At 36.8% G+C, this 17548-nt stretch overlaps 1 protein-coding gene across 2 annotated transcripts in view; it reads left to right on the top strand.

The window, feature by feature from the left end:
• The window catches only part of GPC5 (glypican 5), a 584394-nt gene that overhangs the window by 209314 nt on the left and 357532 nt on the right, over positions 1-17548 (top strand). Inside the window, exon 7 of one of the 2 annotated variants that reach the window (XM_058858557.1) lies at positions 7959-8118. The exons of the other annotated variant lie outside the window; for it this stretch is intronic. Coding sequence (XP_058714540.1) covers positions 7959-8006 — 48 coding nt within the window. The 3' untranslated portion in view covers positions 8007-8118. Of the gene's footprint in view, positions 1-7958; positions 8119-17548 lie in introns of those variants that run through there. 2 annotated transcript variants of the gene reach the window in all.

The raw sequence follows: 17548 nt of genomic DNA, 5'->3' as shown, positions 1-17548 counted from the left end.
ACTAAATCTTGGTATGGCTTCGTGATGCTGCCTGAGCAGAATGTTCATCTGTATGCAATCCTTTTTTTCCTTTAGGAAACATTATTTTAATGTTAATAATATACTAGTTTGATCAATACAATGTCACATTTACTATATATAAGCTAGTTTCAAATTTATTTTAAGAGCCAGCTAAGTCTTGGCTTCTCTATTTATTAAAAAAAAAAAAAAAATTGTCTTGGACATATGACATCTTTGGTCCCTTCTGTGAGGAATAGTGTCTGACTGTCTTGGATCTTACAGGATCTATACACATGCTTGTGCAGTAGAATTATGGAATATGCAACAATTAGATGAATTCTTAGATAGTTGTAAGTTTCTACCATTGAATTTGCAATAGCAAAACCATTAATTCAATTTGTACATATGGGATTTTAGCCAAAGTAAATAAACCACTGTTTTAATTCACTTGGGTTCAAATTTATTTAGACTTGTCATATTTAACAAAAGAAAATCACCAGCCATAAAGGAGCAGTCAGGCATGATATTAAACAGCTGAGCATGTCAAAATGATCAGCATGTAGTTGTGAAGTTTCATTCAGTACATCACTGCTCTACAGTGACTGTTATTGTGTTTGATTTGTACACGCTTTAGATAAATTTATGTTGGGTGTGGAAGGCAACCTTTACTTAGCTTCTGTCCACTGAGCTAAGGCATTGTTTGGACAACATTCTCAGGCACATGGTGTGACTCTTGGAGATGGTCCTGTGCAAGGCCAGGAGTTGGACTCAATGGTCTTGATGGGTCCCTTCCATCCAGCTTATTCTTTGATTCTTTGATTCTATGAATAGTTCCCCTGTTTCCTCAAAGGCACACTGATGTAAAGATCCTTTTTCTTTCTGTTGTTATTTATTGATGTCTATGGCCAGAAAAAGAAGGTATTTCCAACCAGTTTTTTTGCTTGTCGTATTTGCTTCTCTGCTGGATTTTTCAGCAAACTAAAAGTCTTGCGTGTATTGCACATGCATGTGCAAATCAAATTGAACACTTTATTCTACGCAGCTGTATAAAAAATAATTCAGTTCTAGGTCATTTATTGCTAATCCTTTTTGATCTCAGTGCCCTATTAAAACCTTGACATTTGAATTTTCATAAGCAGGCAACTATTATTAGTAAGTTACTTCATGAATGGTAAATGGCTTCACTACAGTTCCAAACCATGTATTTTCCTGTCAATACTCTTTGCAGCATGTTGTGCTCTGCCTCATCAGAAGAAAGGAGAACAGCTTATGTATTATTAATAAGCAACTCATTTATAGATAGAAAGTTGGTAATCTTTGAATATTAATTGGAAGAATTCTAAAGGAATGATTATAAAAGAGACACAGAAAGAAGATTCCTTCCTCTAAGTGTTGAATAGCATTTTATTTTTTGACTATAAATTATTTACATGGAGTTGCTGCTTAGAAGCAGGAATCTTTTATCTTTCAGTCCTTGTTTTAAACCTGATCAGCAAAATGACATCTATCCTCGCATTTCCCCTAGAGCCTGACAGTCAAGAAAGCACAGCCATTTTTAGGCAGATGTTTGCTGCTGATAAGATGCATTAAAGCATGGACCATTAGCTGAACTGTTTTGTAAGTCATCAAAGATTCAGATTGTTTAACAAATTGATATCTATGCAGAAAACAAAAGACAGAGAAGGCCTGTGTAATGCTGCAGTAGTTCTTATTGACTATCTTTAAGATCAACAAGAAGTGCTACATTGGGTAGAGTATGAACAGAATGACAGTGGGGCCTGTTTCAAAACAAGCTTGAAACTGAATGAAATACATAATTTATTAAAATAATAGATCCCCTCACTATGGCTCCCAAATATGCTGAAACAGACTTTTTTTCTGCCTACTCACATCAATTACTGTCATATTTAAATGAATTAAAAGGTAACTTAAGCTTTGCATAGAAACATATCCTAAAACTATACTGCGATGCTTATGTGTGTGTGGTACATGCAGTTTACAACTACACAGTTTAGGTAGAGTGAGACCTAAAGATAAATATTACAAATAGAAAGCTGAATAGTAATAGCTAAATAGCTGAATGGAGGAGAAACAAAAGAGAACAAAACAAAAAATAACCCAAACCAAACCAAAAAAAAAAAAAAAAAAAAAAAAAAAAGCAAAGGAAGTGGGAAAGAGTAAAGATGAGTAGAAGTGGAAAATATTCACTGAAAAGCAGATAAAAAGTGTGGCAAAATGCAACAATAGGTCTAGGAGGAAGAAAAGGAATACTAGTAAATATTTAATGGAGAAAGACAAGCAAGAAGAAAAAAAATTGGAAAAAATGGAAGACACTATACGCCCAAGAAATAAATACAAAGACATGAAGAAAAGAAACAAACAATGGAGTGAATTTGGTTGAAAAGAGAGACAAGGAAAGCAAGAAAGGAATAATGTTATTCTGTGTGCATGTATCTAGAGATGAGAAATTTCCTAGTTTCATGCATGGTATGTATATATACACATATATGTCATTTTATGGTATGAATTATGACTGTATATAGTTAAAGTTTTTAATGTCACAGAATCACAGAATGGGTAAGGCTAGAAGGCACCATAGAGGGTCATCTGGTCCAACCTCCCTGCTCAACCAGGGTCATCTTAAAGCACATGTCACAAGATTGTGTCCAGACTGTTCTAGAACGTCTTTGGTGAAGGAGACTCCACAATCTGCCAGGACAATCTGTTCAAATGTATGGTCACCCTCAGAGTAAAGAAGTTCTTCCTCATGTTCAGGTGGAACATCCTGTGCACCAGTTTTTGCTCATTGCCTCTTGTCCTACTGCTTGTCACCACCAAGCAGAGCCCAGAAATACCATCTTGACACCCTCCCTTCATATACTTATTGATGAGATGGTCCCCTCTCAGATCTCTTCTTGAGGCTAAACAGGCCCAGGTCCCTCAGCCTTTCCTTGTAAAAGAGATGCTCCAGTCCATTGCCCATTGCAACCATCTCCATTGCCATTCACTGGACCTCTTCTAGGATCTCCATATTTCTCTTGTACTAAGGAACCTGGAACTAGACATTGTAGTTCATATGTGGCATCACTAGGGCTGAGTAGTCTCTTGATCTACTGGCAAAGCTTTTCCTAATGCAGGAATCTAATCCTTGTCCTGCTTGGCCACAAGGACACACACTGCTGGCTCATGGACAGCTTGTCCACCAGGACCTCCAGGTCCTTCTCTGCAGAGCTGCTGTCCAGCAGGCCAGCCCCCAGCCAGTGCTGGTGCATGGGGTTATTCTTCCCCAGGTGTAGGACTCTGCATTTACATCTGTTGAATTTCAGGTGGTTGTCCTCTGCCCATCTCTGCTGCCTATGGAGGTCCTTCTGAAGGGCTGCTGAGCACTCTGGGGTATTGTCCACTCCTCCTCCCAGCTTTGTGTCAGTTATCAGTATCAGAGAACTTGCTGAAGAGTCCTCTGTCCCTTCATCCGAGTGATTGATCTGTAAGTTAAACAATACTGGACTCAGTATGGAACCTCGAGGAACATCACTTTTGACAGGCTTCCAATTAGATTCTGTGCCACTGATTACAGCCCTCTGGGATCTGCCATTCAGCCGGTCCACCTCTCTCCACCTCACTGTCCGCTGCCCATTCTGTCCATACTTCCTCAGTTCATCAATGAGGATATTGTCAGAAACAGTGTTGGAAGCCTTGTTTGAGTGAGATAGTTAATACCCACTGCTCTTCCTACATCCATCCAGTTTTCTCATCGTAGAAGGCAATTAAGTTGGTCAAGCACAATTTACCTGTAGTGAATCCGTGCTAAACTCTTCCTGTTCTCCTCCTTCCATCCATGTGGATAGAGACGAGGCTAACTGGAGTTTAGTTACCTGAGTCCTCCTTCTTGCCCTTTTTGAAGACTCCTCATACAATGTCCTCATGCAATTGCATAATAGAGCTTACAGATAAACCTTTTCTGCCAAATGTTTTGAAAGATCAGGGTATTTTCATGTCCTGACATTTTATATTTGTGAACTTCAAGTATAGTTCCAAGTAGTTTCCATAAGAGTGTAACTTTGTAAAAATGGAACTGGTTAGGAGACTTAAAGAAAAAAAAAATCTTGGACAAAGGATCAAGAAATCTTTGCAGTTGTAATTTAGTGAGGGTATTGTGGTAGCCATGCTAAGCTCAGCAATACCAAATCAAAATTTTCTCTTTCTTCCTCTAAGCTGTGGATTGTAGCGTGTGAATGGTAAATAATATATGTTAGCTCTGAACTTACTCTTCTCTTATCTTTTAACACTGTGTAGTTTTTCTTCCTTTGCTACTGGAGTCCATTATTGCAGATAAGCGGATAGATGTATTACATTGGTTAAACATTCATTATTGTAGACAGCATTAATTAAAAACACTTTGAAATTTACTGCTACTTCAGCAGGAATGAAATGGGACCCCTTATACTAGTGCTATGAAGACTTTATTTACCTTAATGGAAAAATATTTTTGAAAAGATATATACTTAGCAGGTTGCTTTTTTCTAACTTAGAGGCAAAAGCAATTAAATCTTGTGTAAACATTAGAAGAAAAGCTGAGGCAGGTATGAGGATGGGAATAAAGTTCTGTTTGGGTTTGGAGAATCATGTTTTGTCCGTTCCTTTGTCTGGACTATTCCCACTCATCCAAATGTGTGAATTTAATTGAAAGATATGTTCCACTTCTCTTTACGTATTTTTTACCCTTTGTACTATGCTAAAGTCTCTTCAAGCTATCTCCATCTGCTGCCTCAATATCTTTCCTCAGTTAAAAACTATTTTTTACCCTTCACATCACTCCAGTCCATAAAAGTTTATCAGTCACACCATCCATTTAAAGGCATCTGATGTGTTAGCTGATTTTCTCTTAGATCCCAGATTTCTCTGAACAAGGTTTTCACCAATGTCAAGGAAAAAGTCCTGTTAACCTCTCATAGAAATGTCCATTCTAAATAATTTTGTTAATCAGTGATTAAGTGGTTGGGGAAAGATTTCTATGTGTTTTTAAAGATTCTTAGTCTAATTTTTTTGCTTGAAAATAATTTTATAACTCAAATAAGTGGTCTCTAGACCACTAGACACTAGCTAGTTTTTTTATAGCAAGTGTCCAAAGGAAGTGCAGAGAGGGGCTTTCTGTCTACAATGTTAGTCTTCTGGAAAATTTCAAAAGAAAATTAAATAAAAAGAGAATCAGATGCAGAGTAATGTAGTTTCAAATGCAGTTTATAAAAGCTGTCTTGGAGCAGATAATATGTGTATGTGACAACATTAATTTAATTTCTGTAGAAAAAAACTAAACCAAGCAATCCCTCCCTAAACCTTATACAAGTTTTAGTATGTTTTCCTACAGATTTCAAGATCAGTGACTGAGTATTTCATTGTGCAATTGACACGGGCTGTACACTAGAGGCAATATATCAGGAATTAATTGTCACTTTGCAAGTAAATGAGATAACAGTCAGGCTTGCACAAAAATTACACTGTCTCAAAAAAGTAAATGATTCCTTGGAAAGCATAAATGAACTGGTAATCAGGCAGCTAGACATTAGTGGGAAGAAACAAGCTCCTTGACACCTCTCTACACCCTAAGAGAATTTTAATAAGATATTACAAACTTCAGTAACAGAAAACCAAGCACCAAAAGAATGGAATCTGTCAGAGTGATCATCTAGCTGTGTCTAGAGAAAAACTGTGGAGATTTGTCACAGTATTTCTTGTCCCCTATTTTAACTATATAATTGCAAAGCAAGTAAGTTGCTTAACTGTAGCAGAACAAGATTAAGTTTCCATACACTGAAGATTTTATTAGTCTGGCATAAACTCAGGAGATTTTCTTATAGCAGATGTGTCAGAAAAAAGATATAAATTTTATGTCAGATAAAAGAAAACTTACTTTGCTTAACATTTGCAATGCCATCATGCAAACTGGCTTAGAAATCAGTATGATTCCATGACTATTGAAACTATTATGGACCAGATTCAGCCTCACTGCAGCTGAAAATGAACCCCTTTCCTGATTTGATAGAAGCTGTAAAACCTTCTATAGAGCTAGTTAACTGAAACAATAGAAGCCTTGCCCTCAACCCCAGGTTGGTATCACTTCCCAGAATAAACACATAGGCAGGCCCTTATGGAAGAAAATTGTCTTTGAGCATTTATTTGCAGGGCAAAAAAAAAAACCCAAAAAAAAAAACCAAAAAAAAAAAAAGGAAGGACAGAAGGAAAGGAGAGAAAAGCTAAGTAGACTGCAATGTAGAGAAAGCTAGAAGAGAAAAAATTTGACCAAGTGTGGCCTGAAAGAGACTTACTGGGTTTTTGTAAATGAACTAGTTTGCATAGGGACTGTTTGACCCCATACAGCCCCAATGTTTGGGTAACCAAGTAGCCAAAAAAAAACAGTACTGATGACAACCATAAGATTCAGTTTCTATGGAGACAATGCATATGCTTGTACCTTGCTAAACAAAAATGAAGCAGAAAATGGAGGATGAAAAACTCAAATATGTCCCAGAAAATTTAAAATAAAATTTAAAGTTAGCTGAAAACTCAAAAAAGGAATTAAAATAAGGTCTATATATTCTTCTAGAAGGTGGCAATAACTCCAGAAAAACTCATTCTTCATGCAATTAAAAAACCGCCACATTTCCTCCTTCTTTTCTGCTGTGTCTTTCTTTAGAAGCTGTCTAAATCATAGAGTCATAGAACTGTAGAATGGTTTGGTTTCGACCTTAAAGATCATCTATCTCCAACTCCCCTGCTGAGGTTAAGGACACCTTCCACTACACTAGGTTGCTAGAGTCCATCCAATCTTGCCTTAAACGCTTCCAGGGATGAGGAACCCACAAGTTTCTGGGCAGCCTCTTGCAGTGCCTCACTCCTCTCACAATAAAGAATTTCTTTCTAATATCCACTATCAATCTAAACCTACTGTCTTTCAGATTAAACCATTTCCCCTTGTCTTGTCACTGCATGCTCATGTAAATTCTCTCCAAATGAAACCAAGGTTGTTAGAAACAAGCGCATGCCAGCTACTCCCAGCAGGTGGATCACTATTTGTATTTAAAGTAAAACCAGTGGCATAGGAAATGAATGTGCCAGGCTGTGCATTTGAGTGCCTGAGCAACCACCACACAGTCTTTAGTTGCCAGTAATTTAGGAATGGTAATCTGTTGCACAAGAGTAGATGAAGCCTGGGGGAGAAATTATTCCTATCAGTCCAATCTTGGCTTGGGGCTTTGTAGTAGGTAACATAGAGTCAGAGATAAAATCTTCATTGGAGCATCAGTTATAAAATTCTAGTCACTTCAGGAAACTCATTGCTTCACCAATGTCAGCCAGGAAACCAGGGTATTTCCTGGTATATATATTCTGTGTCAGGGACTTTCAGAACCAAGAAATCACTGTGAGAACAAATCCTAGAGGTGAATGTCAATAAGGAAGTTCATTTTAGGATGAAAAATTGAGTCAGACCAAATACATAGGTAAAATTTACTGTCTGAAGCAATTTGTTATCTTCATAGTCACAAACAGAAGGACTTGGCCAAACCCCAAAACTTTAGAGAAGAACATGGAATTTTTGAAGTAAGTTATATTGATAAAGATCAAAACTTATAAAATGAGAATTTTGTGTTCCATGAAGAAAGTTTTTAGTGTTGGAGCTTACCCTGATAAAACAGACCAAGATATCTCATCCGCATATATGTTCACAATATATGGTCTGGATCTAACCATAAGTTTTAAGTTCCCTGCCAAATTATGACCATCAGAAAAAAAAACCAAAAAAACCCTCAGCTGGAAGATCTTAGTCTCTTATGCAGCCTGGTACTAATGGGGACTTGCTAACTGTAGACAGCTAACTCAAAATGAATATACATCTTGAGATAAACAAAAAAAAAATAAATCTGCAAACCATTAAGAGTGTGGTAAACTTTTTGTTGCAGAGTGAACCAGCAAGGAATGCAGTGATGAGTGAAGAGGATGGAAGCTAATGTCTGGGAATGTTACAGAGACAGCTCTGATGTCAGTATACAAGCAGGGGATTCAGAAGCCACTTATATTGTGATAAGGGAAAGTAATGCATTTAATTTGTAGAGTAGAGGAAGTAGGCATTAGTCCAAATGCTAAGATAAGCAGTTCATTGAACTGAAAATTCAGTAATCCAGCTGATATTTTAAAGAGAATTTCACAAGAGGCAGGATCATTGCAAGTACAAGTTCTGCTCAGTTAGCAGAACTTAATGACAGTTTCACACTGTAACCCCCCACTCCCCAAAACAGCTCCCCCATTCCCCTCCAAAAAAATAAAATTGGAGCAGGGAAGCAAAGGGGCAATTGTGGTGCTTACAGAATAACTCCTCTTTTGTTCATAAAAGCTAAGAAGCAATAAAAGTAGAGTGTTTTTTGAAGATGTAAAATGTTGCTGACACTGGTTCAAGTATGTGTACTGCAGAAAGAAACGATTAAGGCATCACAAACAGTATCATCCAATTTTAGTCAGCATAAAGAATGATTGATGAAGTTTTGCACATACCTTCAGGTGTCTAAAAACCTTGGATGCTTTTGCAGTAAATTCCACTGTAACAGTGCGCAGTGCAAAAATTAACAGTAAATAAATAAATAAATAATGACATAAATAAAAGAAAATATGTGATTATTCATTTATATGTCTGTTTAGCTTGTAAATAGGGTCTTTATGCTAAACTTCTATTTTCTCCAACACATTCTTAACATATTCATAATTCTTATATCTTGGTAGTGCTCAGCACCACAATCTTGCCTGAATAAACACCCAGCAACCTTTTAGAATTAACACTACAGTATGATGGTAAATTTCCTAGTATGAGTAGAAAGACACCTGTTCAAGATTTTTCAACAAAATGAAATTTCCAAATTCATTGTAAAATCTTCTCCTTTGTTTGTATGATCAAAATAAAAAATAATTAGAAAAAACTTATTAAGCTCTATTTTTTTTTTGTTAATTTATAGATAAATATAGCATTAAAAAGTGTCATTTTGGATACACAAGTGCAAAAACTTTGATTATTCATTCTAATTCTATGTTGCAGGCTAAAGTGAGACACAAAGCCAGCAATTAAAAAACTCAGAAATACAAAAAAATAAATTGGCTACTTAGTTTAGTTTCTTTGTCATACATAAATGAAAGACAAGCTACATTAATACTGAAAAAAAATAATAAGACTTCTGAAATTAAGTTCTAATAAAGTGCTTATTGTATATTTTTTAATATTAGATATAGTTAAATCTAATAATGAGGAAGTTTTAATGGGTGTTTGCGAAAGCAAGCTAATTGAATCTTGTTTTTCTGTTTTTAAATCAATACTCAAAGTACATTTAAAGCTAGACACTCAAAGTTATAAAATTTACAATTGAAAATTGACTTTTTAAAATCCTCTAAATAAAAATTAGCTATCATACGAATTTCTACCCATCACATAGTTCTTAACTTACCAAAGCTTCCCAGCTGTAAAAGATTGATGGCTGCCTCATTAAGCATGTACAATATAATTCCCAAATATAAATAGCTAAAATCCCATTTCTGTCTGTTCCAAATCACACTGCAAACATTTGGTGTAGAAGTAGTAGAAATAGCTGATTTACTTGATGGAATAAAAATGCGTAATTTTTGCGTTGACTTAATGTCAGTCTTGTCAATGGCTGTGACTACTTAATCACCTATATTTGATATTTCTGCATCACAATTAAAATATTAATGTGCTAAAAGAACTCTCAGACTAAGTGTGAATAGTCTGAATAGTATCACTGCCTTTGATATCTAAGGCTGTATCAAATAGTGTTAGTTAAACAGTTTATACTGTAAACTATTGTTTGTGACTGTAATCTGAATAAGTGTTTTTTTTTCCTTGACTCCCAAACCCTGATATGATGATGATACTTGATAATGTAAGAGCTTTATGTGTCCCCAGTTCTTATGCTCAAAATGATTGGGAGAAGTATGAGGGGAAGTCTGGATATGCCATTGTTCTGATCTCACTTTTGACACCAAAATAATGTGATACACTGAAATAATGTTACGATCCAACTATTAAAAGATGCCTTTGCCCAAAATAAAGTGCAAATGAGACCATTAGTATGGATTTTATGTAAAAACAAATATGAGGCTGAGACAGACAGAAACAGGAAGAGAGTAGGGAAGAAGAGAAAGAGGATGAGTGAGAAAGAAATATTAAGCAAAAGATATCATCACGACATGGGTTCCTGCAGCTTCCTGCTGGCCCTTCTTTACCCTGGTCTGCTCAGTGGTGGGGGTCCCCGAGTGTTCTACTTGAGGTACTGCTCTTAGACAGTCCAAGTCCCAGCATCCACAAGGTGTGTGTGCCATTCCCATAACTTGGGATGGCATGTGTGTAAGCAGTTGCTTTCCTCACAGTTTGCCATGGCTGGAATTTTTGTCTGGGTAAGTTACCTAGATCTGCTTCATCAGGCCTGGCACCCTCCTGTTGTTGCCGCCTGTGCTTTTCTCAGTCCACACAGTCGTATTTTGTCTGGTGCGCTAATTCCAAACCTTTCACCTTTTGTGTAGGCCTGAAATTAATGCCTTCCTCTTTTACATCTGTGCCTGTTGTGGTGGTTTATCTTATGGGAGCTTCCTTCTTTGACAGTGAGCTGAGACATTTTAGCTGCCTTCTTTAAGTCCTGACAGCTGTGGAATTCACCTCCTTCGCAATTCAGACACTGAGACGGAGAAGCTCAGTTCAATTACTCAAAGACACATTTCTCTGTAATGGCTTAGCCTGTCTCAGGCACCTGCATGTGGCTGGCAAATATGGCATGGGACCCACAGGTGTCATAGGAGCAACAGCTGGAGGCCCTGCAGGATAGACTCTGCTGTCTCAGACGACGCTAAATCAATACCCGCGGTCAAGTGAACTGAGCCTCTTGTCAGCACACCAATAGCATCTAGAGAACCAGCAGATCAAATGTCAGTGTTTGGTTTTAGAGTGGCACAAATAGCTCTGTAGACTCTATTGACTGTATTTAGTGGATCTTCACTGACTGATGATAGCTCAGATTCCTATCTCAGAGATGAATACATGCATGTGGCACTGGTGTTTTTAGCCACATCAGAATCCTTGCATAAGTGAATTTTCTCATGTAGAAAATGGAATGAGAAAGAATATTGCTTTATCCATGAAATTCATTGGTTTCTCATGTCAGTTTTCATTTTCTGCTCCATGCTGTAGCACAAGCAGGGCTTCTGGCACACAAAATCTTTTTGTTTAAATTAAGCATATTGAAAAAAGTCTCATTTGTGATCTGGGAATGTGAATGATTCTGTGGCAAGAAGTTGGAAAATGCGGGTCAAATATTTGCTTCTATCTCCTCCCTTTTACTTTCCCTAGGAAACAGTAAAATTTGATGTGTACTGACTTTCAGCAAAGTTGTTTTTGTTTGGGTTTTTGTTTGTTTGTTCTTAAAATAATGCAGTGGCCCACTCAATAATATATCCAACTACCACTCCCAACGAGAGCTGATTTAAGTTAATCTTAAGAAGCTGCAAAAAGGTGAGTTATTAAGCCATTAGCCTTAAAACTTATGTCCTTATGCTACAAATAATCTGTGAGTGGTAATGAATTGCAATGTTTTCACTAGCTAAGGTTGTTTTATTCATTGCTTGTAGTAGAAAACTCCTAAACCATGCAGTGACATGCACTGGTTTCAGTACTATTTAAGAAACTAAAAATTCAGGTCAGAGTCTCACTTTTATGTTAAAAAAAATAATAAAAAAAAATACTTGCATATAATTATGTTTTTTGAGTAGGCCATACCCACAGAAACCATGGTCATGCCTTTGCAAGCAGTATTCCTGGAAAATGTTTAGCACTCTGAGATTACAATAAGTGGAGGCACGTTTACTGACATCCTTGAAAGGTTAAACAAAAGTGTGTACAGTAGAGACAGGAAACACTATTTTTCATTTAAATGTGTCCTTGAGGAGACCAATACTACAATGCAGAGCTGAAGTCAATATTTTAAAGGAGCGTGGAAACATACAGAAGATACAGTGAAAGCTATTATGTTTAGAAAAGATAACTCTCAGTCAGAACCTGCTACGTAAGCATATTTAGCCTGCAAGTTAAAGCAAAGAAATATGGAGGATGATTTGGGAATTATTTTCCTGCTTTATAATAATTTTCAGAAGTAAAATCTAGAAATTCAGCTTTAATCTGAAATTTATGAAAAATAATGCTGAAAGAAAGCAGTAACACATGTTTGAGGAGAAAATAATTTTTACTAATAAAGGTGGTTGACTAGTGCAATAATACAAAGATTACCTCTTAATACTGTGAGATCAGGAAGCCATGACATTTTGCGTTGTATGCTTCATTCCCACCATTGTGGGTTTATTCCAAGTGGATCATTCTTAAAAGCCTGGTTAAATATTTTTATTTTTTTTTAACTTCAAAGCTATGCATTTGGCTGCTACGGCTATTGATTGTTAAAACTTTAGAAATATGTTGTGCAATAACTCATCCAAAGAGATATGCCCCATCTTTGTTTTACTGGAGTTTCCTTTCCTTGCACTTCAGTTCTCTCAGCAGTGTTGGCTCATTATCCAAGAACCATAATTATCTTACTGCTAAATCCTCTCGATTTTTCAATTTTTAAGAGGTATTTTGAGGTCTGTGGTTCTTGAGTTGGGGATTTCTAAATGAAGTGCAGTAACTAAAAAGACAGGGTCTCCTGAAAGCTTAATTTAAAAGCCTAAGCAGTGCAACTCAGAAAGAGAGCTGTCTGAATTTGTTTGGTGTTATTTTCTTTGTAAAATATTTTTACAATTGTTTGTCATACTTAATGTAAAATATAAACCACTCCTCCCTATGCCACTCACCCTCCACCCTCTGAAATCCTATCACAGCACTTTCCAAAACATTGGCAGGACCTCTGAAAACTTTTTTTTTTAAATTCCCTTCCTGGCAATTTCAATGTCCAGTATTCCTTGTCTATAGTTACCGTAACAAGTAAACTTTTACTTTTCCTGTTTCACCTTTTGTACTTTCAAGTAATATTTGTAAAACTAACTGGTATTCCTCCCCCACTTGCTTCATAGCTATTGTATTTGTAATTACTCACCTATTTTGTTTAGCAGTGAAAAAAAAGAGGAAAACCTCTCAACCACCACTTTTGACAAATCCCACCTTTCTAACATTTCCTTCCCTCTGGCATCACAGTTTTGTTACACACTCAGTTTCTCTTCTATGTACTACATGAATCCACTAGACTACATCTAGTCCACTTTATGCTCAGATAAGGGGACTAGAACTGAGTGTCATTCAAAACTACTGGCCCCCCAGGTTCTCCTTGTTAGTCTAAAAAATACACAAAAATGGTGGTTTGAGAAATACGTGGAAAAAAAAAAGTTGAAAAAACATAAAAATAGTTAGATACTGATAAAAATACTTTCAAAAATAATTTGAAGTAGGTATAGCTGTGTTTGCTCCAGGGGGCACTGAGAACATGAAAACGTAAATTTTAGAAATGGATATGGAAAATCCAAGGAGCAGGCAACTTCATATGACACCACCTGTGTGTTCAGCAAGCATGAAAGATTCAATTTGATCAGATCAAAAGGCACGATGTGGGTGACACATAAGGTATGCCCTTGGGAGTTCATTCTGTGTGACTACAAGGGAACAGTTTTTCATTAAGGTTTTTCATATCCACACCTAACTGCACACTACAACAAAAACAATAGCCGTGTTCTGACACAGAGTTAGAAATTTCGTGTTGTTAAAATTCTCAGATCAAACCATTTCATTTTCCTAATGGTTCTCCTACTTTTTGAAAAGAAAACCCAAAAAACTAAGGAAAGAGGTAAATAAAAGGGAAAATCTGTATTTTTGGTATCTGTCACCCATTCAAAGACTTTGTGAAGACAACTCTTTGTAATTTCTCATTTATTCAGCATATCAACTGAATTATTATAATATAACCAAACTGTAAAGGTGTTTGCAACAATAAAATATTCTTCTTTTTTTTTTTTTTTTTTTTTCCCCTGGGATATGCTACTTTTTTATTTCTGTGTTTATTTTCCAAAAAGAAGCAATTTTCTTGGGAAAAAAAAAGAAAGAAAAAATTCCTAAAGAAATCTTTATTTTTCTGTCACAGCTATCAGTTACAGAATCATAGAATTGTTTAGGTTAGAAAAGACCTTAATATCGAGTCCAGCTGTTAACCCGCACTGCCAAGTCCACCACTAAACCATGTCCCTAAGTGCCACATCTACATATCTTTTAAATACATCCAGAGACAGTAAGTCAACCACTTGCCTAAGCAGTTCCAGTTCCAGTGCTTGACCTCCCTTCCCATGAAAAAAATATTTTTAATATCAAATCTAAACCTCCCGTGACCCAACTTGAGATGATTTGTTCTTGTTCTATTGCTTGTTACCTGAGAAAAGGGACTGACCCCCACCTCAGTACAACCTCCTGACAGGTAGTTGTAGAAGGTGATGAGGTCCCACCTGAACCTTAATTGCTCCAGGCTAAACAACTCAAGTGCTGAGTACAGGGGGATGATCACTGTCCTGGTCCTGCTGGCCACACTGCTGCTGATACAGGCCAGGATCCCACTGGCCTTCATGACCACTTGGGCACACACTGTTTCTTGTTCAGTGTCTTTTGGCCAGCACCCCCAGGTCCTCTTCCACCAGGCAGCTTTTCAACCACTCTTCTGCCAGCCTGTAGCACTGCATGGGGTTGTTATGACCCTACTGCAAGACCCAGCACTTTGCCTTGTTGAACTTCATACCATTTTCCTCAGCCCATAGATCCAGCCTGTCCAGAACCTTCTACAAGACTTTCTGTCCTTTAGCAGATCAACTTGGTGGTGTCTGCAAACTGACTGAAGGTGCTTTCAATCCCCTTTTCCAGATTGCTGGTAAAGCTAATTTACAGGGCTGTCCCAAGTACTGAGCCCTGGGGAACACCCCTTGTGACTGACAACTGGTTGTAACTCTATTCACCATCATTCCAGTTTCTTCAGGAGAATTCTGTGGGGAATGGCGCCACATGTTTTACTAAAGTACAGAAAGACAATAGCCACAGCCTTTTCCTCATCCACTGAGCAGGTTATCTTGTCATAGAAGGGACCAGGTTATTCAAGTAAGACCTGCCTTTCGTAAATCCACACTGCGTTTATGAAAGGTTTAGTGGTTGGACTTAATCTCTTCAAACCATAATGATTCTATATTTCTGTAATCACATTCAGATTCTTAGAATTGTGTACACCTAAATGGTGCAGCAGGTCACTGATAATTTTATCTTGGATTATGGGGTCTTCATTCTGCTCTCATCCCTGTCTTCCAGGTCAGAGGGCTGGGTATCTAGAGAGCAGTTGGTCTTAGTATTAAAGACTGCAGCAAAAAAGGCATTAAGTACCTCAGCCTTTTCCTCCTTTGTTATTGTTTCCCCCCACATTCAACACAGGCTGGGGATTATACTTAGTCCTCACTTTGTTACTAATGAATTTATAGAAACATTTTTTATTGTCTTTTAGGGCTATAGCCAGAAAAAGTCCTCGTAGGGCTAGGATTACTTTTGACATAGAAAGAGAAAGGACAGTTTCATGTCTCTTTTTGTCTTGCATAAAATCTTCCCAAGTTTTCATTGCTTAATCAAGTTTAGTTAACTAGCTACAACAGAACCCCAAAAGAATAGAATCTCTGGTAGTAATAGGTTAAATTCTCCAGGCAATGGATATTCTTAGAGCTAGAACATTAATCAAAAACTAAAACTATACCTTTTTTTTGGTCTTCTTTATTGTTTTTGTCATGGTTGACTTTACCTAATTTCTTTGTTCTTTCATTGATCCACGGCTTTGAGTTTCCCCTTGGCATCATGGAGTGAATGTATGCCCAAAGAGTCAAACTAAAAGGAAAACACCATTTTCTTTTGATATTACTACATTTCTTTTATATATTCTTGCTGTCTTAATTATGTAGTTAGCTTAATCGTGTGGTTTCAGGCTGCAGTACATAAACACAGAGGGATCATAAATTATTAAAATCAATGCATCTCAATACTATATACAAGCAATAAATTTTTGTTCATTTTTTTATTAAAAATATGAAATGACTGGGAAACAGTTAAATTTCTTTATGCTACACAGCAGATTTAATGGAAATAGTCTTGTTGATTTCGCTAAGACCAAGGCCATTGGGAATATATGAGCATACAAACTGTGTTTGTGTAATATGTATTGTGAACCTAATAGAAAATTTATTGTATATTATACCATCTGTCAGTTCTTATTTATCCTTGCATGTATTACAGGGAAATTATTCCCTCCCCTGTTAAAAGCATGGGGAATTTTTAGTTGTAAAATAAGTCAGATTTTTTAAAGTAAATCAAACCAGAGTACCACAGTGCTTTATTTTAAATTACAGTGATTTCATAAACATCCCTTGGTGATCTAGCACAAAATACATATCTGAAATTTTCCCTACTTATTCACTATGTTGCAATATAAAAAGAAAAGTAAACACAGTAATTGCTTCTGACTGATGTGTTTTCATTTTTTATATATTATTTGATAGGCTGACTTGTGGCATATGGGTCAAGCACACCTTAGGGGATATTTAAGCTTTCCAGTACCTAAAGGGGACCTACATGGAATCTGGAGAGGGACCTGGAGATGGACCTTTTAAGAGAACAAGCTCAGATCAACTTAAACTGAAAGAGGGTAGGTTTAAGTTGGATATTAGGAAGCAATTCTTTACTGTAAGGGTGATGAGGCACTGAAACAGGTTCCTCAAATAACCTGTGGATGCCCTATCTCTGCAGGTTTTCAAGGCAAGGCTGGATGAGGCCCTGAGCAACCTGCTCTGGTGTAAGGTGTCCCTGCCTATGGCAGAGGAGTTGGAACTAGATGATCTTTGAGGTCCTTTCCAACCCAAACCATTCTCTGGTTCTATGATTATGACATGCAGATAAACTGTACCACAAAACTCAGTGAGGCTACCCCAGGTCAGACTAGAAGATCTGTGAAATCCCATGTCCCTATCTCCAGTATTGCCTAAAACAAATGCCTAAAGAAGAGCATTTCCTTAATACATTCAGTGGCAGGGTCATTTTTACATATTCAATAACCATTAGATTCTGTCAACTGGTCATGTTTTCCTGCTAGATCCGTGTAGCATTCACAGCGCTATATATCAATTAGTTTTACAATTCCATGCCTCATTCCACATACCCCCTTTTCTTGTTATGAAACTGGCTTCAGTTCAGTTATTTGATGTTCTGTTTCTTCCTTTTGAAAAGATGAACATGAACTATTGTCTGTTTCCATCCACCATATCTAAGGCAGTCATTTTTTGAATCTCTGTAGTAGCATCTGCCTTGACATGATATATTTTGTTTATTAAAAATTTAAAAATGCCTTCTTAATCAATTGCTCATATTACAAAATTCTTTGTTTACTTCTCATCAAATATCTTTCCTTGTTTTGGTGGTTTTCTTTTTTTTTTTTTCTTTTCCAGATAAGAATGAGCT

The sequence above is a fragment of the Poecile atricapillus genome, chromosome 1 (assembly GCF_030490865.1).
Source record: "Poecile atricapillus isolate bPoeAtr1 chromosome 1, bPoeAtr1.hap1, whole genome shotgun sequence".
Lineage (NCBI taxonomy): Eukaryota > Metazoa > Chordata > Aves > Passeriformes > Paridae > Poecile > Poecile atricapillus.
This window is presented reverse-complemented; position numbering and strand designations above follow the sequence as displayed.